Raw genomic sequence first — 22,271 nt, 5'->3', positions numbered from 1 at the left:
TTCCTGCCACTACTTGCTACTGGACAAACCAACCAGAAGCCATAGGGCAAGAGGTGAAGATGTGTCAGTATCCAAGCACAGTGGCACATACCTATTATTCCAGTCACTGAGGAGGCTGAAGCAGGAGGGAGGCAAGTTTGAGTCCAGTCAGGGCAACTTATTGAGAGCCTGTCTAAAACAAAAAATGAAAAGTGTGGGGTTGTAGTTCAGTGAGAGAGCATCACAGGGTTTAGTTCCCAGTACCCCGTCCCCACACACACAGAGTCTTAACCTCTGTCTTCTAAAGTATCAGACAGGTAATGCTACCTACCCATGAACCAGAGTAGTAGGTGGGGTGGTGATTGACAGAGGGTCAATTTGTGTAGGCAGATGGAAGACACACAGTAACTACCTGGGCTTAGGCCATGGTAATGTGGAACCTAGTCAATCTTTGCCTTGCTTAACTCTTCATTACATTATACATTGCCCAGTGCACAGTCGAACTGCTATATATTCCTCAAAAATACTGTAATAGGCTACAATGAGAAGTTCAATTTTGGCATTACTTGGTTTGCTGGATTTTTTTTTGGCAGTGCTATGGATTGAACCCAGGGTCTTGTGCTTGCTAGGCAAGCACTCTACCAACTGAACTATATCCCCAACCCAGTTTGCAGGCTTTAAAAAGAATCTGGTTTTGCATAAAGGCTTTAGGTTCTGTGGCTGACTCTGCCACTTAACCCCTAGAGTGGTGTAGAGCAATTCAGGTGGTACAGGGATAAAGGGGTAGAAAGTGAAGTTTATGAAAGTGCCAGTCACTGAGGTACTGTTCAAATACTAAATTTTAATGTTTTGCATCCTATGTGGTTTCTTTGGTTTCATGTTTATGTTCTGGTTCCCAGCGCGAGTGTATCTCCATCCACGTGGGGCAGGCGGGTGTCCAGATCGGCAATGCCTGCTGGGAGCTGTACTGCCTTGAACATGGAATTCAGCCCGATGGTCAGATGCCAAGTGACAAAACCATCGGTGGCGGGGATGACTCGTTCAACACGTTCTTCAGCGAAACCGGGGCTGGCAAGCACGTGCCCAGAGCAGTGTTTGTGGACCTGGAACCCACTGTGGTTGGTAGGTGCTCAGGCCCGCAGGGAGGCCTTCCTGGGAGGGTGGGAGAGCCTTGGCAAAGCCCCACGTGGACATCCTCTGCAGAAAGGAGGGATGTTCAAGCATATGCTCCCAACATTGCTGGGTGTGAGAAACTAACTGGTGTGGGACCGAAGGTTCTTGGCTGTGGGACTCAGGCACCTACATCAGGAAACCTGCCCTACAGAGAAAAGCTGCTTAGCCAGCAGTAAGCTGGGCTGTGGAGAGAGTCCCTCCTGGCTGGTTGTCCTGGTCAGGTGGCTCCCATGCACACCCAGTGCAGGATTCACAGCCTTGGTTCCCTCCTTCATGGCACACACTCTGATATGCTGGCTTACTACAGTCCTGACCTGCGTGTAGATGTGGAAATGTAAGTGTAGAACACTCATCAGGTTCCTCTAGATTGGAAGTCTGAGGTGGTTTCCAATAGGAGGTGGAAAAGAGAGCACCTTTCATTGGCCCCCCCTGGGACATAAAAGAATACCCGTTTTCCAACCTGTGTGTCCTGGGCCACATACAGTGTCCTGATGGCACCATCCCGCTGAAGTCATGCTGACCTGGTGACTGCCAGGGTTTTAATCAGTCCCTTGATGTAGCTAGGGGTAGGAAAGAAAGATGTACCTGCAGAATCCCCCACGTGGGTACGTGAGAGCATTTTGCCTTCGGTGGGAACTGGCCCTGCTGGCATTTGTACAACCATTGACTCTCCCTTGCTAGAGCCATAAATGGCATTTGTGGTTTGTGTATCACACAGAGATTTTCCAGCATGTGCTTTGTAGATTCAGCCCTTCCCTGGCCATGTCGATTTTTAGTGAGTACAGTAGGCCTGAGAGACTGTCACTCAGAACACGGGTTTTTTTGGTAGATGAAGTGCGCACGGGGACCTACAGGCAGCTCTTCCACCCAGAGCAGCTGATCACCGGGAAGGAAGATGCAGCCAATAATTATGCCAGAGGCCATTACACCATTGGCAAGGAGATCGTGGACCTGGTCCTGGACCGGATCCGCAAACTGGTAAGAAGAGCGCCAAGAAGCTTCTTGAAGAAGTTCCCAGGTCGGAGGGTAGGTCTCGGATTGTGAAGGGGAGGTCATTTGGGCAGGTCTTAAGTCAGATTCGGGCACCGGACCCAGTTTGCAAAGTCTTATTGCATGGTGTCTGCTGTGATGCCTTTACAGATCTCTCTTGTCTGCTTCGGCCTCTGAGTTAATGCCTGCTGCTTAGGGACTTTATCTGAGTCCACGTGAACTTGTAGAGAGCACAGAGAAGTGAGCCTAGCCTGCTGTAGGTTGGTGGCCTGTCTTCTGCAGCCATTGGCTCACATTGTATCCTTTCTTTTTTTCTCTCTCTTCTTTCTTTGTTTTGCAGTGTTTATGGACTATTTTTACTTGTTTCTGTTAAGTCTTGGGCTGTTTAGTGAAACGTACATTGTATGGTTTGTTGCAGGCGGATCTGTGCACGGGACTGCAGGGCTTCCTCATCTTCCACAGCTTCGGGGGCGGCACCGGCTCTGGGTTTGCTTCCCTGCTCATGGAGCGGCTGTCAGTGGACTATGGCAAGAAGTCCAAGCTGGAATTTGCCATCTACCCAGCCCCGCAGGTGTCCACGGCCGTGGTAGAGCCCTACAACTCCATCCTGACGACCCACACGACCCTCGAACACTCTGACTGTGCCTTCATGGTGGACAACGAAGCCATCTATGACATCTGTCGGCGCAACCTGGACATCGAGCGTCCCACGTACACCAACCTCAATCGTCTGATCGGGCAGATCGTGTCCTCCATCACGGCCTCCCTGCGGTTCGACGGGGCCCTGAACGTGGACCTGACGGAATTCCAGACCAACCTGGTGCCATACCCCCGCATCCACTTCCCCCTGGCCACCTATGCCCCGGTCATCTCGGCCGAGAAAGCCTACCACGAGCAGCTCTCGGTGGCTGAGATCACCAATGCCTGCTTTGAGCCGGCCAACCAGATGGTGAAGTGTGACCCTCGCCACGGCAAGTACATGGCCTGCTGCATGTTGTACAGGGGGGACGTGGTCCCCAAAGACGTCAATGCGGCCATCGCCACCATCAAGACCAAGCGCACCATCCAGTTTGTGGATTGGTGCCCCACTGGCTTTAAGGTACGACTGGGTGCTGTCTAGTCATCGGGCTACTCACGGAGCAGCAGGTGCAGACTTGTGCTGACCCTCCTTAAGGGAGGTTGCCTCTTTTCACGTTAATGAGGCTGCAGGGAGAGCAAGTTTAGTCCTTAATTTGCTATCAGCCTCACACTTTGTCAAATACATTCTGTGCACTCCTTTCTTTAAACCACCCTTTAAAGTTGATGGTGGGATTGGTGTTACCAGTTTCTCAATAGTTTAGAAGACTGAGACTGAGACCCCTTTAAGTGTCCAAAGCCTCAGGGACCCAAAAGTGGTGGGAAAGAGAATTAGAGATGGTCTGACTGCAGACCCTCACCTCACTGCTGGCTTTAGAGATTTTTCAAGGCCTATGATTCCATTTGGGGTGGTCAAATGGTAGGGTTTTGTTTTGTTTTGTTTTGTTTTTTACTTTACTTGGTGTTGCTCACTTATTGTCACTGAATTTTAGGCATTACTTATGTTTTTGTAAATGGATTGTTAAATGTGTATCTCAGGGTTTAAATGTGGGGTAGGTTGCTCTTGCCTCTCCAAACTAGCGCGGGATCTTTGCCTCACACACAAAATCACACTGAAATTTTCATGGCCCCTTAGCCATGTTTTTAAAATATATATATGCACACACATACATAGGCAAACACAATACCTTTATTTTATTTTTATGTGATGCTGAGGATCAAACCCAGGGCCTCACGCATGCTAGGCGAGCACTCCACCACTGAGCCACAACCCCACCCCGCCTTTAATGTCCTAAGGAAATGTCTACTATGGAGAAAGCACCCTGTATGTGGAAGCCAGATCACAGACTATCAGGCTGTAACACCTGTTGGATTACCAGACTAAATGCTTCCCCATTCCTGTGTTCCTCAACTCTTTGCCCTCTGGTTTGTGGATATCAGTCCTTATCCACAGTAGTCTTCCACTGAGACAAAGCTCTGGGCCCACTTTTTTTTTTTTTAATTCTTTTAAACCGGTGATTGAACCCAGGGGCTTTTAACCACTTAGCCACAACCCCAACACTTTTTATATCGTATTTTGAGACAGGGTCTGGCTAAGTTGCTTAGATACTCGGTGAATTGCTGAGGCTAACTCTGAACTCAGTCCTCCTGCCTCAACCTCCCAAGTTGCTGGGATTACAGGCATGTCACCACCAAGCCCAGCTGGGCCCTACATTTGTAAGCCCTGATGCATTCCTGAGGTGTTGGGGGAGGTAAAGTTCCAGAGTCATTCCAGATTGAAAACATCACAGGAATCTGTGTTAATCTTCTTCTTCTGATGTGGAATGATGGCCATGGCTTGCCTGTTACAGGAAACTTTTTGAAACCTCTCATCCCCGGTTCACAAAGTCACCTGCACACAGATTATCGGTAAGAGGGTATTTTTAATTTGACATGTTTAAAGTAACTCATGGAAGCAGGTAAAATCTGCTACAGACTTTACTGACCTTGAAGTAGTCATCAAATCTTACATAGAGGTTGGCAGACCCTAATTATAGGTTACAGGTAGGAGCTGAAACTGTCCATTCTGTTTCTAATTGTTAAGCCTTTGGTTTGAGCAGAGAAAACATTTTTCAGTAAGTGAGACATTTGGGAGTTGAGGACATATAAAGCAGCCTCAGTTGGGAGGGGATGTGCAAGATGCTTGCCCAGGTTTCCAGTCCTGATGGTTCAGTGCACCAGCAGGGAGGCAGCTCTGTGGGAAAGTGTATGTCACAGCTTCTGTTGTCCCCCTCCAGAAGACCACACGGGCCTCTTCCTTGCTCTAAGTTCCTTTAAAAAAAAAAAAAAAAAAAAAAAAAAAAACCTTTTTAGTTGTTAATGGACCTTTATTTTTCATATTTATATGTGGTGCTGGGAATTGCACCCAGTGCCTCACCCATGCTAGGCAAGTGCTCTACAGCTGAGCTACAACCCCAGCCCTCTAAGTTCCTTTTTGTCAGTCACAGTGTGACCTGCACCCATTCTTTTGAAATATTTCCTGAGGGATACACTATTTTCAAGGAGTCTCTTCCCTGCTTAAAACCATTTGATCTTTTTATTATAAAAATTTGGTGACAAAAATATTAAAACAACGTGGAAGGCTGAAAAGTCGAAATCCTCGTTCTCTTCTACTGAGCTTTGTTGTCCTTTGAGAGATGTCTGCGCCTCTTCAAGGCATGCTATGCCTCTTGTAATACTGCTGGCTGACAGCGAGGTCACAGACATGGGCAACAGAAGCATGTTTCTTTCCTGGAGATGGTAGACCCAAATTCCTGCATATAGGTGGCCACACCGAAGGGGAATCTGGAGCACTGCCACTTAGAAGCGCTAGTTGGCTGGGCTTTAAAGTTGTGGGAGGACACCCCTTGATCAGGGTTTGAGCTCCTGTGCCCTTCCCTCTACCCCTTCTAATTCCTCTGGAACCTGGCTATGTGTCTAGCTACTGCTAACTACCTGTTCACCAGGGTAGTGTAGGGTCACCGACTCAACACACTCCCAGGTATTTATGCTCTTTAGTTTCAATATGAGTTCCCCTAGCCTCTGAAGCTCTGCTCCAAGTTTATTGCTAACTGCATAGGTTTCCCTCCCCCATACACATAACTACATAGAATTCAACCGACTCTTTTCTTTAGTGAGTATACATCAAACCTTGAACAAATTGATATACCTGAACCTGGTTCTCATTCATTTTCATGTTATACTTTAGAGATGTTAATACAATTTTGCTGGTTCCCTATGATGGGGGTTCCTAGTTTTGCTATTAAGAAATAAGTTTCAACTCTGTACATAAATGCCTCCAACATCTTACTTTGTGCTCTCCTGTGGGTGAAATCTAAAAGCAGTATTGTAGGGTCAAAGTATATTAAATGTTGACAGTTTATGTCCAAAATGCTACCAGTTTGTACAGGGCATTTTTGTTGTTTTTAATTTTTTTTCTCTAAGAGTTTAACCTTTATTTATTTGTTTTTAAGTGGTGCTGAGGATAAGTGCTCTACCACTGAGCTACAATCCCAACCCCAGGGCATTTTTTAAACTGGGACCGCTGCTCCAGTTTTCAGTAAGCTATCATTTGTGAGACCAGTGTCAGTTTCACTCAGTGTTCCTGTTCTCTGGCAGGTGGGCATCAACTACCAGCCCCCCACAGTGGTGCCCGGAGGAGACCTGGCCAAGGTGCAGCGGGCTGTGTGCATGCTGAGCAACACCACTGCCATCGCAGAGGCCTGGGCCCGCCTGGACCATAAGTTCGATCTCATGTATGCCAAGCGGGCCTTTGTGCACTGGTACGTAGGAGAAGGCATGGAGGAAGGGGAATTCTCAGAGGCCCGAGAGGACCTGGCAGCACTGGAGAAGGATTATGAAGAGGTGGGTGTGGATTCTGTGGAAGCAGAAGCTGAAGAAGGGGAAGAATACTGATTGGGAGAGTGTGAGTGGCAACTCTCCCTTTCTCTCTCTCTCTCTCCCGGGCGCACACACTGTAACATTTACAGGATATATTTACCTATTAAAATTTGTATATTGAGGCATTATTTGTCCTGTGTGCTGTACTCAAACTCCCTGTCTAGATGCCTGCCTTTTCCAGGGATTCCTCGGGGAAAATATACCCATTTGTTTCTTCTAAGAAATTGGTAGGCATGTCTATGCTTAGTTACTGCATTTCTCCCAGAAAGGCTTCTGAAGGGTTGCCCAAGGGAATTAGAAATGTCTTAAAGCATTCTTTAGACCTTGGCATTCTTCACTGGCAGACACAAACATTGGTTTGTTTCCTGGATCTTCGGGACCGTTAGTCATTTGGGGGTGAAGTGGACTCCGCCTAGACCGTGTGCCCAAGGGCTGTGTAAACGCATTTCCTATCTTCCATTTCCACAAACGTCCTTAGCCTTCCTCCACTATTCGCATGCTGCTGTGGGAGGTACGACAGAACCTCCAGACCTACCCAAAGTGTATTCAGAAGCCACAGCCCGCGTGAACCCTCTCAAACCCTCGCCCCTGGCAAGATGATTCAAGTTTCGAGCACGGGCTTTCTGTTGGTTGTTGTTTCTCACAAGAGTCCTAGAACCGTGTGTGTGTGTGTGTGTGTGTGTGTGTGTGCGCGCGCGTTCTTGGATTAGTTCTTCCTTCGGGTGATAGGGGTTGCGAAGATCCCGGGGCACCGTTGGCGCGCCATACCGACCATCACCGGGAACCGCTTCAAACGAATGCGGCACTTTACGAAGGGTTAACCTTGGACAGAGGAACGACCCAAGAGAGCGACGAGTATCCCAGGGAGTTAGGATGACGCAGGCGCGACAGAGGGCACGCCCGCAGCTTCCGGCGCCAACCCGCCCCAGCTCGCGAGCGCCGTTCCTTCCCGACGCTCTATGGTACGGACTTCCGCTGAGCTGCACCACTCGCGAGAGTTCCGCGACGCAGCAATGGCGGGACCGTGAGTGCCGCTGACGGGACTCAAAGAAAACGGGCTGGACGGGTTTGGGACGAGATCGGGCTACTAGGGTCCCTACGGGCCACTTTTCCCTGGAGGGTGTGGCGGCTGGGGTCGTGAAGCCACTGTGGGGCCGGACGGCCGCCGGCGACCTAGCTCCCGCCTCTTCCCCAGATGCCTCGCCACTGCTCTGCCGCCGGCTGCTGCACACGGGATACGCGCGAGACGCGCAACCGCGGCATCTCTTTCCACAGGTCGGCGCGCGTGCGTGTTAGTGCGCGAGGGCTGGCTAGCGCATGCGTTTTGTTTTCCGCCGCTTGGAGCCGCGACGGCGCCTTCGTCCCTCCTTCCTCAAGGCCTGTGAGGCTTGAACCTGTGGGTGGGAGGGTGAAGGGGTCGGACCGTTTGCGTCTGAGTCCGGTCCCGAAAGAAAGACGGGTCGCCTACCAGGCTTCGACTTGGTCCTCTCTCTTATCGGCCAGCTGACGCTCAGCACGCTGCCTACTTTCTCCAGGTCTTAAGTTTCCTCGTCTGTGCCAGGGGTAGCGGGGATGCTTCTCCGCCAGGGTCAAGGGAGGTCTCCTGGCGGCATGTGCAGGGCCTACTCTTCCTCCCTGGGGAACTTGAACAGCATGAGCCCAGGGGCTCCGGCAGCCTGGTTCTCACAGGTTTGTGGTTCTGCAGACTTCCCAAGAAGGACAATCCGAGGCGTAGCCTGTGGCTGGCCAACTGTCAGCGCCTGGACCCCAGCGGCCAGGGCCTGTGGGACCCTGCCTCTGAGTACATCTACTTCTGCTCCAAACATTTCGAGGAGAACTGCTTTGAGCTGGTGGGAATCAGGTGGGCTTCCTTGCCAGTCAGCATTGGGGCAGGGTGTGGGGTGTCAGAGTAGTAGACAGCAGGACAGCAGTGTCCTGAAGAGGCAGTCGCTGAGCAGCAGCCATGAGGACAGCTTGCCAGGTGGACAGGCAGACATGATTCCAAGAGTGTTTCCTCTTTCCCTTTTGTGTACAATAAAGCCTACTTCCAGGATCATTTTGCCAGTGACACCAGAGAAAAATAGCTGTTTCAGGGAGTGTCGTCACCCAGGCCTCCCAGAAAGCCCAAAAATAAAATAATTCTTTTTGCCTTGTCCACTCATCCCTGTTGGTGGAGCTTCTTCGCCCATCGCAATATTAAGAGTTTGGGGGGAGTCTGCCTAACTTGGCATTTTCTCAAACTTGTTAGTTGTGTGTCTTCCATCCTGCCACAATCCCAGTACTGGGGAACCCATGTTGGGTACCAGGGGGAGATGGCCCATGTGGCGGCACTTGTTCTTCAGCTCACTGGGGCTGCTTTTCCCCACAGTGGCTATCACAGGCTGAAGGAAGGGGCGGTTCCCACCATATTTGAGTCTTTCTCCAAATTGCGCCGAACAACCAAGACCAAGGGACACAGTTACCCACCTGGGCCCCCTGACGTCAGCCCGCTCCGGAGATGCAGGAAGCGGTATGTGCTATGGGTGTTAGATGTTCCCCACTTTGTCCCACCATGAGACTGAGAGAGTGGGCTTTAGGGTGTTCGCCAGCATATAGGGTTCTTACTGCACTAACTCTCTGGCGGGTTTCATATGTTAGGACATTTCTTTGAAATGAGGTCTGTCTGTCAGTCCCTTTTTCTCTCTCCTCTGCAGTTGCCCTGAAAACCGAGGACCCACAACTCCATTTTCTCCACCTCCTCCTGCTGATGTCACCTGCTTTCCTGTGGAAGAGGCCTCTGCACCTGCCACTTTGCCTGCCTCCCCATCTGGGAGGCTGGAGCCTGGCCTTAGCAGCCCCTTCTCAGACCTTTTGGGCCCTCTAGGTGCCCAAGCCGACGAAGCAGGCTGTAGTGCCCAACCCTCGCCAGAACAGCAACCCTCCCCTCTTGAACCTCGGCCTATCTCTCCCTCAGCATACATGCTGCGCTTGCCCCCGCCTGCTGGAGCCTACATCCAGAATGAGCACAGCTACCAGGTAGGCAGTGCTCTCCTCTGGAAGCGGAGGGCTGAAGCAGCCCTAGATGCACTGGACAAGGCCCAGCGCCAGTTGCAGGCTTGCAAGCGGAGGGAGCAGAGGCTGAGACTGCGATTGACCAAGCTGCAGCAGGAACGGGCTCGGGAGAAGCGGGCACAGGCAGATGCTCGTCAGACTCTAAAAGAGCATGTCCAAGACTTTGCTATGCAGCTAAGCAGCAGTATGGCCTGAGGTAATGGCCACCATCAAGACTTCGTTCTATTTCTGCCTCAAAATTTGCTTGGAGATCACCCGATCTGAACTGAATCCACCAGACCACTAGATACCATAATAAAGTGGATTCTAGAAGGTGACCCTGCTGTCTGACTCAGCTTTGGGTACCAGGCTTATTCCTCCAGTGTCTTCAGGCTCCAGAGGGCTCAGACTTGGGTTCAGACTCTGGATGTGGAGAGCTGAAAGTCTGGTTCCTAACCACCCTTCCATGCCACACAGGTAAACAGTAGGCAGGTATCCCTGCCTGTGCAGCTCTTTTCCCCACAAGGTTCTCTGAAAGACAGAATAGTACTAGCATAGGTCCCAGTATTAGTAGTGCAATGCTAGGCACCCTTCCTTGGATCCCGAAACAGATTTGACTTAAGAACCTAGTCCCTTTGAGAACATTCATAAAACCCTTCCCAGGCTTGGTCCTTATTCAGGGGCATAGCAGGCTTCTGTACACATCCAAACTACCTGGGAGTTCAGAAAGTTGTTCCAGCCACCATTGGATCTATCTACATCAGAAAAAAATAGGATGATGATGATTATCACTGACCTCTTGGGGCTCCTCTGTTCAGCTAGTAGTGAAACCTATCAAAGAATTTTATATCATTGAAATGTAGAAAGAAGTGGGTAGGTCTTGAGGACAAACATGCAAATCATGACTTCATTGTTCTGTTTTTTCAACTCATGGAAACCTAGAAGGCTTCATACTGAATTTGACTGTTATGTATAGCTTAGAGTACACAGGCTAATTCTCATTGACAGTATGACCTTCTCCTTGCTAGTCGTTGGCCATACAGCACAAGGAGCACACCTGACTTTATTCCCAGAGCTGGCACACAGTTCTCAAATTCATTTTTTCTACAGTCCATGGTGTTTAAATAAGTTTATTCACATCATGTTTAGAGGAGATAGTCAAGGGGCCATTTGTGGGTATACATAGAGCAGGGTTTGCAAATTATTGTTCATGAAGCTTGAAGGCCCAAGACGGGGTTTGGATGAGGCTACCCTGGGGACATGACAAGACCACGTCTGATGTAAACTGCGAGGATGACTGGCATACTGATTCACACCCAGCCTTTCTTGCTGCCCAACCCAGGCTGCCCCTTGTCTTCTGGCTGCTGATGTGTATCCCTTCCGTGTTCCCCACCCCCCAAAAATTCTAGCCTATGGCCCCTCAGCTCTCAGCTCATCTTGTACTAGGCCCCTTCCTGGCTGGCTGGTTTTATGGATCTGCTACACCTGGCTAAGGAGTAGTCAACCTGCCGCCCACAACCCCCACCATCACCTACTTGTAGCCATCTGGGTCCCCGTGGCAGGGCCATGTCTAGGTGGAGCTTAGCCAGAGGAAGGGAATGTCCCCTAAGCCCAGAAAGAGAACAGATGTTTCTCAAGGTGAGTTCTGGCTTCCTGGCAGGACAATGCAGATCCTGTATTCTGGTTCCTGCAAAAGCACAACTCTGCCTCCTCCCTCAGAATGGATTGATACAGGTTGTAATCTTGGGTAATAGGAGAATTCCCTGAACTTTCCTTCACTTCTTGCCCAGGCAAGAGGGGAGAGTCTTCCTTGGGACCCAACAGAGATATGCGGGAGACAGAGAAACCCCACTGCTAGGCTCTCAGAGAGGGGCCGGTCTAAATGCCTCCTATACTTTCAACCTTATGAATGGGTGACACCAGGTGGTGTCAGGGAGTTGTGGATAGAGAGGCAAGACTGAACTTGTGTTTGGGGGTCAGCCAAGCCATCAGGCTGCCACACAGCCTATGCTGCACTGTGGGAGGGCACAGAGGCTGAGAACCACAGGCCAGTGTTGGAGACTATGCCAGCATGGCACATGTAGGTAGCACTGCTTTGACTTTACTGGAGGCATGTCCATGACAGAATAAATACTTGAGGACATCTCTGCTGACTTCTTTACCCAGATGTACACAGAGATGAGCTGGGAATCTGCAACCCCTCTGGAAGCCAGGCCCAGCCCAGCATGACTGTGCTGTGCTGGGAACTAACCTCTGGGCTCATCACTCCAAAATAAATCTCCAGAGTCAGAGCAGACCTCCTGTCATTGGTCTGTATTCACAAGCTCCTGGGGGGCGGAGGGTTTCCTTACACAGACTACTTGAGTGTTGTGGACTCCCTTATGCCATAGTAATTCTACCAAACTCCCTTCACCATATCAGAGGGGCCTGTACAACAGGAAATCCATGACACCTAAGGGGCAAGGCTAAGCCTCCCAAACCCTACGCCCAACTGGGAAGTCATACTCCCAACCTAGGAGATGATCATGTCCCTTGCCTCCTATAGTTTCCTGTAAATGCTGCCTTCCAATCAATGAGGGTTATAACTGAAAAGGGTGATATGCTTCAATAGTATACCCCATTGCTCTCTTGTCAGAATGCCCACCCCTTTCAACATTTATAGACTTTTATTTGGACTTCATCCAGCTGATGTGTTTAGGAACCTAGGTCTCCTCTTTGTTTTAGGAGCACTGTCATTGAGAAACTCCCACATGCATGGGAATCTGATGACTGTCTCTGGGTTCTGATTTCTGAGTGGTCTCTGAGGGTCCAGAGACCAGGGTCCAGAGTTCTGGCTTCCTTTGTTGTGTTTGGGAATGTTCAGCTCCATTAGTCATCATTCTCTAAGACAGAGCTAATGAGGGTCAGTACACCACTTTTCCTCATCTCTGCCCTTTTTCATTTTGTCCCTAATCATGCACCTCAGGCCTCCTGGGTTCTGAGAATGTGGTCCCCAGGCTTCCTGCACTATCAGATGTGGTCCCCAGCTTCATTCTTTATGTTCTAGGCAAACATCTTCCTGAAAGTCCTAGACATCCCTTTTAATGGTTTTGGAGATTCTGGAGCCTCTGCAGTGGGTGAGGCCCTCAAGGCCAACAACGTGTTGGAGGAACTCAACATGAGGTGAGAAGTACAGGGGTGTCATGCAGGGACCAGGGGCACTGTGATTTCACTGCTGTTCATTTCTGATCCTATGGCAGTCTATTCAGGAAGGGGTTTGGCCACAATCCCAAGACATCCAACTCCATCCATCTCACTCAAGATCATTACTTACATACTGGGACTTATAATTCCCACACTGAAGGCAGGTAGCTAGGGATCCCAAATGTAAATGTGAACAACATTCAGAAGGCATGGCACAGGATGGTGCCCTGAGAGGACTTCCCTCCCTTACAGTGGAGCCTATTCTGGATGGAGCAAGACCAGGCTCTGCTCGGCACATGACTGCTTGGGGCCAGCTTTGCATGAGGTTCTCCAGACCAGGCAGCATCCCAACTTCCACAGGTAATGAATGGGGTGGGGGCAAACCCACTGGTGAAAAGAAAGACAGAGGTCAGTCAAGTCATAGGCTGTTGCAACAGAACCCCTCCCCAGAGGCTGCATTCTACAGGCAAGAGATCCCACTCAGTCTAGCATACCTTTCCTCCCCATGGGAAGAGTCAGGGTTGGAGGCACTCACAAGAGATGCTGAAATTCATGGCACAGCCGAAGTGTGAGAAGTCAGAAGTGGCCCAGAATTGAAGCCTAAAGTTGGGTTTAGCAGGAGGAGAAGAGAGGATGGGTGATTTCCCATAGCAGATGCTGTCATGGTGATGGGTAGGTACCATGGAGCAGAACACGTGGGGGCACTGGCTAAGCTAAAGGGCCAGGGAGTAACAGCTGGTCTCCACCACAGAGAGGGACACTCTGACCTGCTTTCTTGGTGATCTCCCTGGAAACGGAGGTACCCATGAGGCAGCATTATACTCATCTTTTACATCTTGACTTGCTTGGAAAGCTTAGGCATGAATGGAGGGTTGGAATGAGAAGCTAAACCTGGTGGATGCATCCGAGCTCCAGAAGAGACACTGGGGCAATCAGCCCTGCACAGCTGTTTGGAAGGCTGCAAGATGAATGGTCTTTTTGGTGGGGGTGCTATCATGCCTTAATTGTATAAAGCAATGGGGTTCTGTGTGATAGTTCCATACTCACACTGATCAATTCCAATCTTTCTTTTCCACCTTCCCCTTCCATACTCTTCCCAAACTCTAGTAATCACTAACCTATTTTCAGGTCAATATTTCTTACCTTCCACACATGAGAGAGAACATGTGATATTTGTGTTTCTGTGTCTGGCTTATTTCGCTTAACCAGTGTCCTCCAGTTTTATCCATTTGCTGCAAAGGACAAGATGCTGTTCTTCTTTATGACTGAATAATACTCCATGGTGTATATATACCATGTTTTCCTTTTCCATTCACCTGTTGATGAACACCTAGGCTAATACTATATCTTAGCTATGACTCATTTTTTATTTCAGCAACAACTGAATCTCTACCATGGGAGCCCAGAGCCTGGGATTGGGCCTCTGGGTCAACCAGACACTGAAGATTCTTGTTGTGAGTGCTACCCTCAAGAGGGAGGCCCCAGCACAGACCTGCCCTGTGCCTGCCACACAGATCACTCCTTTACCACGTGCCCTACCACGTCCCCCATCCTGTGAACACTGGATGGGCAGGAGTACACACAGGCTCAGAGCCCAGATGGGGTCTCTGGGAGGATTACTTTTGTAACCACTTCTTCCTTTTGCCATTCACTCTCCCACCTCTGGCCTGGCGCATGCTGAGTTTCATACTCCTCTTTTCTCCACCTATCCCTCCCAGTACCACCTCCCTCACAACATCTTGCTGACTTTCCTCCTCTTCCTTTTGGGGTGCTTCTCTGGAAAGTTGTCCAAGAACCCCTAGCTTGGCATGCATCTCCCCTGCTCTTCCTCTCCCTTGCTGGAACCCAGGGTCAACACAGGTATATTGGTTTGTCTTTTGTCACTTCTCAGACCTATATGAAATCTGTGTGTCCAAAAGGAATTTCCTTCCTCCAGGGTTGCAGATGGGGAGAAAGTTACTGAGCAGGGCCCAGAATCACACACACACACACACACACACACACACACACACACACACACAAATTGCGAACAGAGGTGGAAGATGGAGAAGGGAGGGAGCCAGGCAAATGTGGAGAAAATTCCTAAGGACTGTTGTGCCAACAGAATGTGGTAGGGCACAATTCCACCAGGCCATGAATCCCATGTAAACTGAGGCTGCTCATCTCCTCATGCCTGTCCAGGACAATCCAGCATCTCCACTAGATCTGCTGGTTTCTTCTGAAAAGCTTTTCCTAAGCCATTTTCTGATCCTCCCAACAGCCCTGTTTTCACCTCCATTTTAGAGGAAAGCAATGGGAATTACAGAAATAAAATGCCCTACCCAGATATACCAGTGGCAGGTGAGTTCCAATCCAGTTCTGAATGTAGGTCATGACACCACTCCAGCTCTGCTACCACTCTTGGCTGGCATCTGTGGCCTGTTCAGACCTTGGGCTCCTGACTGTGTTCTTCCTTGGATGAAAGAGAAGAGGTGGAGTTTGGGGGCACCATGCTTAATATGCATGGATGTTTATATCTACAGGTTCAGCATTTGGCAAGGCTTCTTCCCTCCCCCAACTCAGCCAGTACTGATGCTGGTGGACTGTAGTGCTAGAAAATTCATTTGTGTGTCAGTGAGGGAACTAGGACCCACTTTTTCATTCTATTTTGTTTTTTTGGTAGATGGACAGCTTGCCTTTATTTTATTTGTTTATTTTTAAGTGGTGCTCAGGATTGAAACTAGGGCCTCACATGTTTTAGGCAAGCACTCTGCCACTGAACCACAACCCTAGCCCCATGTCGCTTTTTTTGTTTGGGAAAGAAAAGTCAATCTTTTCTATTCTATGTCAACTCATCCTTAAGGAAAGACTACAAAATCAAAAGACTACAAAGACTACAAAATCAAAAAAAGCCCCATGTCGCTTTTTTTGTTTGGGAAAGAAAAGTCAATCTTTTCTATTCTATGTCAACTCATCCTTAAGGAAAGACTACAAAATCAATGTGTGTGTGTGTGTGTGTGTGTGTGTGTGTGTGTGTGTGTTGCAGGGGATGGAACTCAGGGCCTCACACATGTTAGGCAAGTACTCTACCACTAAGCTACATATCCAACCTGGCAGAATATGAAGTTTTAAAAGTCTGGTTACCGGGACTGGGATCATGGCTCAGTGGTAGAGCACTTGCCTCTCATGTGAGGCACAGGGTTTGATCCTCAGCACCATATAAAATGAGTAAAATAAAATAAATGTATTGTGTCCATCTACAACTAAAAAAATCTTAAGCATAAAAAATAAATAAAAATCTGGTCACCAATCAGTGCTTATTCTAACCTAGATTATTTTTATTGAGTCAAAGTCATACCAGAAACACATTTTGTGTTCTAGTCTTTCTAGATTGTCCCTACAACTCTAAAGCCAGAAATTAACATGACTTAACCATATTCCTTCAGTTCTGAAAATGCTTTTCAACACTGTAGCCAATCATTCTAAAATAAGGGGGGAGGATAATAAGTACATTCTCCTGCCAAATTACACATTTATTCCATACAATACATGATCATTAGCAGAGGCCTCTAATATAACAGAAATAGCACAGGTTTTGGAATCAGTTCATGCCTGGGGCCAAATCCTGCGTTCATCAGTGTGGGATCTTGCACGAGGTTCTGAACCAAGAATCATCTCATGAGCCTATTTTCTAATTTTTAACTATTACCATTAGTTTAATCTGACTAACCCAGATCTTATCCTGTTTTGAGGGGTATGCTTATGACTCCTTGTAGTTGAAGTAAACCCCTTCCCAGAGCTCAGCCTTTTCTTTATGTGAAATGGGGCTAATACCTGCCTCTCAGAGGCATTGTGGACATGGGATGAGAGCCAGATGTAGTGGTGTGCATCTGTAGTCCCAGTTACTCAGGAGACTGAGGCAGGAGGATCTCTTGAGCCCAGGAGTTCAAGGCCAGGCTTGGCAACACAGTAAGACTCCATCTCAAGTAAATTTTAAAAAATTTAAAGTGAAAAAGATGGGATGATATGACAGACCCTGTAGATAGGACTTGCACAGAGAAAGACTTAATTAGTGTGCTGGTTCTCTTCTCCTCAGCCCTGTCCCCATGCTAAAGAGTTCACAAAGATTAAGGGTGGATCTTAGGCAGCATACACCCATGCAACTCTCCCCCTACATCGAGAAATAGAGCATGCCCCTAAAAGCTCCCCTTGAGTCCCTTCCCTTTTCTCTTTTCATACTTTGGGGAGTGTGAGATTGTCATCCAGGGAGCGAAACTGCCCAGAGGAACTTCTTGGAGACCTTGATGCAAGTAGACACAACCAAGTTCTCAGAAAGTAAGAATGCACTGTCTTGTCATGGGTTTTTCCTTAGGATATGCAAGTGAACAGAGAGTTTGATGACCTTGCTAGCTCAGTGAAGGTGATTCTTCCAGGCCTTTACATAAAGACTGGCACTTGCAGAGTGGACTATAAGAAAGAGTTGCTGCCAGTCTTCAGACCATCCCCACCAGCATCTGTTCCTAAATAACTTTGGAGTGTGGCTTCCTCATCTCCAATAAGCCACTTCAGTTTCTGCACTGTGGACTATTCGACTCTTGACACTTGTACCTTCCTCTCTGCTCCATGGACCTATAATCTGGGCCTTCATCTGCCATGTTCATTCATGTAACACACTGATGTGGACACGGTGAAAGCTGTCCCTGTTTATCCTCCCTATGTTCCTATTTTGGTGACCTTGGGAGACAATATATAAGGAGGTGTACTTATCTCACTCCCAAACTGTACTTGCAAAAATGCAACCTGTCACAGCCTTTTGGGAAGGCAATTTGTTATTATGCACTGAGAGTCATCAAATTGTCTGTCCTTTTTGATCCAAATGTTTGCATAATCTGCTCTACAGAACTAATCACAGATGCACAAAAAATTGTTGCCTGAAAATGTTCACTGAAATGCTGTTTATAGTAATGAAAACTGGAAGTAAGTTAAATGCCCACTAAGATTTGGAGCTCTGCAAACGTTAAAAGTCCCATCTCAAAGAACATTAAAGAATTCATGAAAATATACAAATACACAGGATAACCTATTTTTTCCTGTTTTGGATATTAAAACCAGGTGTGTTTTACCACTGAGCTTCATCCTCAGTCCTTTATTAAAATATTAACTAACTTTTATTTATTGACAAGCTCTTGCTTAGTTGCTACGGCCTTGCTAACTTGATGAGGCTGACCTTGAACTGTGATTCCCTGCCTCAGATTTCTGAGTTGCTGGAATTGCAGGTGTGTGCCATCACACCTCGTTTATAATATTAATTTTAAGTAAGAAAATCAAGATTGCAATCTCCTGGGCTGGACTTGTGACTTGGTGGTAAAGCACTTGCGTAGCATGTGTGAGGCACTGGGTTTTATCCTCAGCACCACATAAAAATAAGTAAAATAAAGGTATTGTGCTCTCTACAACTAAAAATATTTTTAAAAACTCGTGTTTTTTGATAGTTCCTCAAATGGTTAATCATAGAATTGCCATGTGAAGCAGTAATTTTATCCCCCAGGTATATACACAAAAGAAACAAAAACATATGTTTCATGCAACAACTTGTACATGAATGTTTTAGCTGGGTGGTATGGCACAGGCCTATAAACCTAGTGATTCAGGAGGTTGAGGCAGAAAGATCACAAGTTGAAGACCAGTTTCAGCAATTTAGCTAGAACCTCAGAACTTAGCAAGACATCCATCTGCTTAGTGAGACCTTGTCTCAAAAAAAAATTAAAATAAGGACTGGGGAACATAGCTCTGTCGTAAGTCATCCCTGGCTTCAGTACCCATTATAAAAAAAATAATATGTATAGCGGCATTACAGAAAGAGGAAATATTCACCCATGGATAAATACCATGTGGCATATTCATCCAATTGAATATTATTTTGTAATCAAAATAAAATTTTTAGTGAGCATAATGTTAATTGATTTTGGTTATGAGTACAATTCTGTGAATATACTAAAAGCAATTAAATTATATACAGTGTCTTGAGAGAATTTTATGATATTGATTTGTATCTCAGTAAATCTGTTTTTTAATAAATGTGAAGTCTTAACACGTGCTATATGGATGAAACTTGAAATCAGTATCTAAATCAAAAAAGTCAATCACAAGACCACAAATCATGTGGTTCTATTTAGATGTAAAACCAAGGACAGGCAAATCTTTAGAGACAGCACATTATGGGGGATTTAGGGGTTGACAGATATAGGATATGGGTTTCTTTAGGAGATGATAAAATATTCTGAAACTGATTGTGTTCAGGTTGCACTTGACTAATAAAAACCAAGTCCAATATGGTGGTGAGTGTCTTTAGCCTCAGCTACTCAGGAGGCTGTGGCAGGAGGATGACTTGACTCAAGGAGTTTGAGACTAGCCTGGGCAACATAGTGAAACCCCCCATCTCAAAAACAACAACAAAAAAATTGTTGAGTTCTACACTTTAAATGAGCAAATTGTACAGCCTGTGAATTAAAATTCCAAGAAAGTGGTTAAAATGACAAAAACAGCTCCACTGAAATGTTAAACTAATCTCTACAATATGGATGATTTTTTTCTGTTATTCTGCTGTTTCCACACTTTCTATTCTGAATGTTTTAATTTTATAATCAGAAAAATAATTATTACTTTAAAACATAACATGATACAGACTACAATTAAGGTATGTACATGATGCAGGTGGACACTTGAAGAAGGAGTGTGCAGTAAACTGAACTGAATGTGTCCCCCCAAAATAATATGTGAAAATCTAATCCCCTATGTGCCTGTATTTAGTGACAGGGCTTATAAGTAGAGAATCAAGGATAAATGAGGTTAAAAGTATGAGGGGCTTATAACCTCATTTACCCTTAAATAATACAAAGGATTAGTGTCAAGAGACCAGATATTTTGCATGCTACTATTTGAGAACATGATGTCAAGTGGCCATGTGCTACCATATGAGTACACGAGAGAGTGCCTTTCCACCAGACAGAGAGGTCTCTTTTCCTTCTACCGTCAGGACCTGTGGGAACATAAATTGCTTTTGTTTCAACCAGTCTATGGGTATTCTGTTATTGCAAGCTGGGATTGACTAATAAAGAATTTTCTCTCCTTAATAGAGGAGGAGGGGAGTACCATAACTTTTTGCTTTCCCTCCCAATCATCAGACCTCCCTCCATCCTCCTCCTTGTACCAAGGGGATGTTTCTAAAGGTACACCTGATGGTATTGTTCAGAGGTTCCTCTTCAGGAAAGTCCCTAGTTCTTGATCTGATATACTTCATTGCAATGGATGAGTTCCAAATGCTTTTTTAAACAGAGTTAAAGGTTTACCCCATCACCCTATCAGGAGACACCAGAAGGCTCCCTTACGGTGATGAGTAGGGAATACACCTGAATTCCTTCTCTCATGCTTTTCCTAAAAGTGAATGCATACTGGATCTTATAGGAATCTGAAATGATCTTTAAGAATCGAAGTATTGATTACTCCAAAGTTCCCCAAAAAGGCACTGGGTTGCAACCGAGATCTTCAGCATCAAGGGTGTACCCTCCCTTCCCTAGAGCCTGGAAATCCACCTCTTCTTTCACTAAAGAAGTGTTCAGAGGATCCAAGATGGTGGACTAGAGGGAGGCTGTGTTCCTTGTCGCTCCGTAACTCTGGTTTCAAGCAGAGGATATCTGTTTCTTGGTGAGGCAGTTTTTGCTGCTTACCCCATTTGTCTACTGTGATCACCTGCAGTCAGCCAGCATATAGACGCCTTTTTGAATGCAGATTGCTCACTGTCAAACACCTATCATCTGCCATTTGCCTGCCTCTTGCCTGTCCATCGCCCACCTTTCACCTATCCATCATCTACCACCCAAGGTTCACCTCCTGATCATCCAACAACAGTCAGCAAACCAATTGCCGACCACCAATGGAGCACCAGCTGCCTGCTATTGCCTGGAAGTTCTCTGTCACAGTACCTACAGGTTTGATTACACGTGGCTGCTGCCATTTTGAGACAACAGCTAGGCCCCATAGGACCCCTGGCCAGACTGACTGAGCCCCGTCTCCAGGATCCCTCAGTCCAACCAATCACTCCCTGCCTCTGGGGCCCTCACATCAACTGACTGCTCCCTGCCACCAGGACCCCCAGACCAACTGACTGCACCCTATCACCAGGACCCCAGACCCACTGATTGCACCCAGCCTCCAAGATCCCACAACCACACCAAACACACCCGACCTCCAGGACCCCTGCCTGACCAACTGCACCCCACCTCCAGGACCTCCAGCTGACCACGTCCACACCCTGAGCTGCAGCATCCCATTTGCCAACACATTTGGAAACCAGAGCGGCCATCTTGGATAATCCTGGAAGCCGCAGCTCCGATCTTTAGGTGGGGCAAATCCCATCCTGAGACACCTGCTGGAGACTTGAAGCTCATTGTCAGGTACCTCTCATGCATCAGGCTACTGAACACTGGGAGGTTTCATTACTATATGACTGTTATACCGTAGATTTTCTTTTTTCTCCTTATTGAAAAATTTTAAGTTTTTATTTCTTTACTTTTCTTGCTCTCTTTTCCTTTTGTTTACCTGTTCCCTCAGAGTCTCTTTCTCCCTTTTTTGCATACTAACATCCAATTTCTTTTGATTACACTTTCACCCTTTCTATTATCTAAAACTTCTGTGTATTCTTTTCTTATCCCATTAACAGCTACATTCTACATCCCTCTGCATCCTCCTTGTCCTCCATTAGAAACTGCAGACCTTATTGCAAATCTGTTTGTTTTACTGAAGATAATATTTGAACTCATTCTGTTTACTATGACAATATTGTCATTGTCATCATAGGGGCTATTTGGTCTAGGATTGCATAGTGTCTGAATTGGGCACTGCTAATATTGATCTCCCCTTAAAGAAAAGATTTTGGAAACCTATAGGGCCACTATAAGCCTATAGGGGGAAATCTGCAATACCCCAGATCTGCACTGCTAGAGGGGAAGATACATGAACAACATGAAAAAGCAAGGGAAGAAAATGATCCAAACAAATCTAGATTCTATATTAATAGAATCCAATGAGAGTATGTTAGAAGAAATGTGAGAAAAGGACTTCAGATTATACATGATTAAGATGATTCGCGAAGCAAAGGATGAGATAAGAGAGCAAATGCAGGCAATGAATGATAATACCAATAAGCTGAAAGAGCAAGTGCAGGAAGCAAAATATCATTTCAACAAAGAGATAGAGATTCTCACAAAAAACCAGACGGAAATCCTTGAAATGAAGGAAACAATAAACCAAATAAAAAACTCAATGGAAAGCATCACCAAAAGACTAGACCACTTGGAAGACAGAACCTCAGACAATGAAGACAAAATATTTAATCTTGAACATAAAAGTTTCCCAAACAGAGAAGATGGTAAGAAATCATGAAC

General features: G+C 46.9%; 2 protein-coding genes across 8 annotated transcripts in view; both read left to right on the top strand.

Moving 5' to 3' along the window:
* The window catches only part of LOC124990413 (tubulin alpha-3 chain-like), a 32,501-nt gene extending 25,748 nt beyond the window's left edge, over window positions 1-6,753 (top strand). For all 4 annotated transcript variants that reach the window (XM_047560442.1, XM_047560441.1, XM_047560444.1 and 1 more), the window contains 4 exons: window positions 879-1,101; window positions 1,982-2,130; window positions 2,561-3,241; window positions 6,355-6,753. In XM_047560442.1, coding sequence (XP_047416398.1) covers window positions 879-1,101; window positions 1,982-2,130; window positions 2,561-3,241; window positions 6,355-6,651 — 1,350 coding nt within the window. In that variant the 3' untranslated portion in view covers window positions 6,652-6,753. The remainder of the gene's footprint in view (window positions 1-878; window positions 1,102-1,981; window positions 2,131-2,560; window positions 3,242-6,354) is intronic.
* Window positions 6,754-7,620: 867 nt separating this feature from the next.
* LOC124990416 (THAP domain-containing protein 7) lies at window positions 7,621-15,695 on the top strand. Of its 4 annotated transcripts, none has more exons than XM_047560455.1 (7): window positions 7,621-7,911; window positions 8,342-8,497; window positions 9,005-9,145; window positions 9,330-10,143; window positions 12,713-12,828; window positions 13,102-13,209; window positions 14,225-15,695. In XM_047560455.1, the coding sequence occupies exons 1-4, from the start codon at window positions 7,832-7,834 to the stop codon at window positions 9,880-9,882; spliced, it is 930 nt and encodes a 309-aa protein (XP_047416411.1). In that variant the 5' UTR covers window positions 7,621-7,831; the 3' UTR covers window positions 9,883-10,143; window positions 12,713-12,828; window positions 13,102-13,209; window positions 14,225-15,695. The 4 variants fall into 4 exon arrangements, with proteins under 4 accessions (XP_047416411.1, XP_047416409.1, XP_047416412.1 ...); XM_047560453.1 differs by having other exon boundaries at window positions 9,306-10,143; XM_047560456.1 differs by lacking the exon at window positions 9,005-9,145.
* The last annotated feature ends 6,576 nt before the right edge of the window (window positions 15,696-22,271 follow it).

Source organism: Sciurus carolinensis, chromosome 8 (assembly GCF_902686445.1).
Source record: "Sciurus carolinensis chromosome 8, mSciCar1.2, whole genome shotgun sequence".
Classification (NCBI taxonomy): Eukaryota; Metazoa; Chordata; class Mammalia; order Rodentia; family Sciuridae; genus Sciurus; species Sciurus carolinensis.
The sequence above is the reverse complement of the archived record's forward strand: the minus strand, read 5'-3'. Positions and strand labels throughout refer to the sequence as shown.

What these genes read in the sequence shown, in the direction of transcription:
- LOC124990416 (XM_047560454.1), top strand. Translation starts at nt 7,832, where the DNA reads ATGCCTCGCCACTGCTCTGCCGCCGGCTGCTGCACACGGGATACGCGC. An exon ending in TTTGAGCTGGTGGGAATCAG is followed by an intron (nt 8,498 to 9,004) that starts GTGGGCTTCCTT and finishes TTTTCCCCACAG; the next exon opens with TGGCTATCACAGGCTGAAGG. An exon ending in CTCCGGAGATGCAGGAAGCG is followed by an intron (nt 9,146 to 9,305) that starts GTATGTGCTATG and finishes TCTGTCTGTCAG; the next exon opens with TCCCTTTTTCTCTCTCCTCT.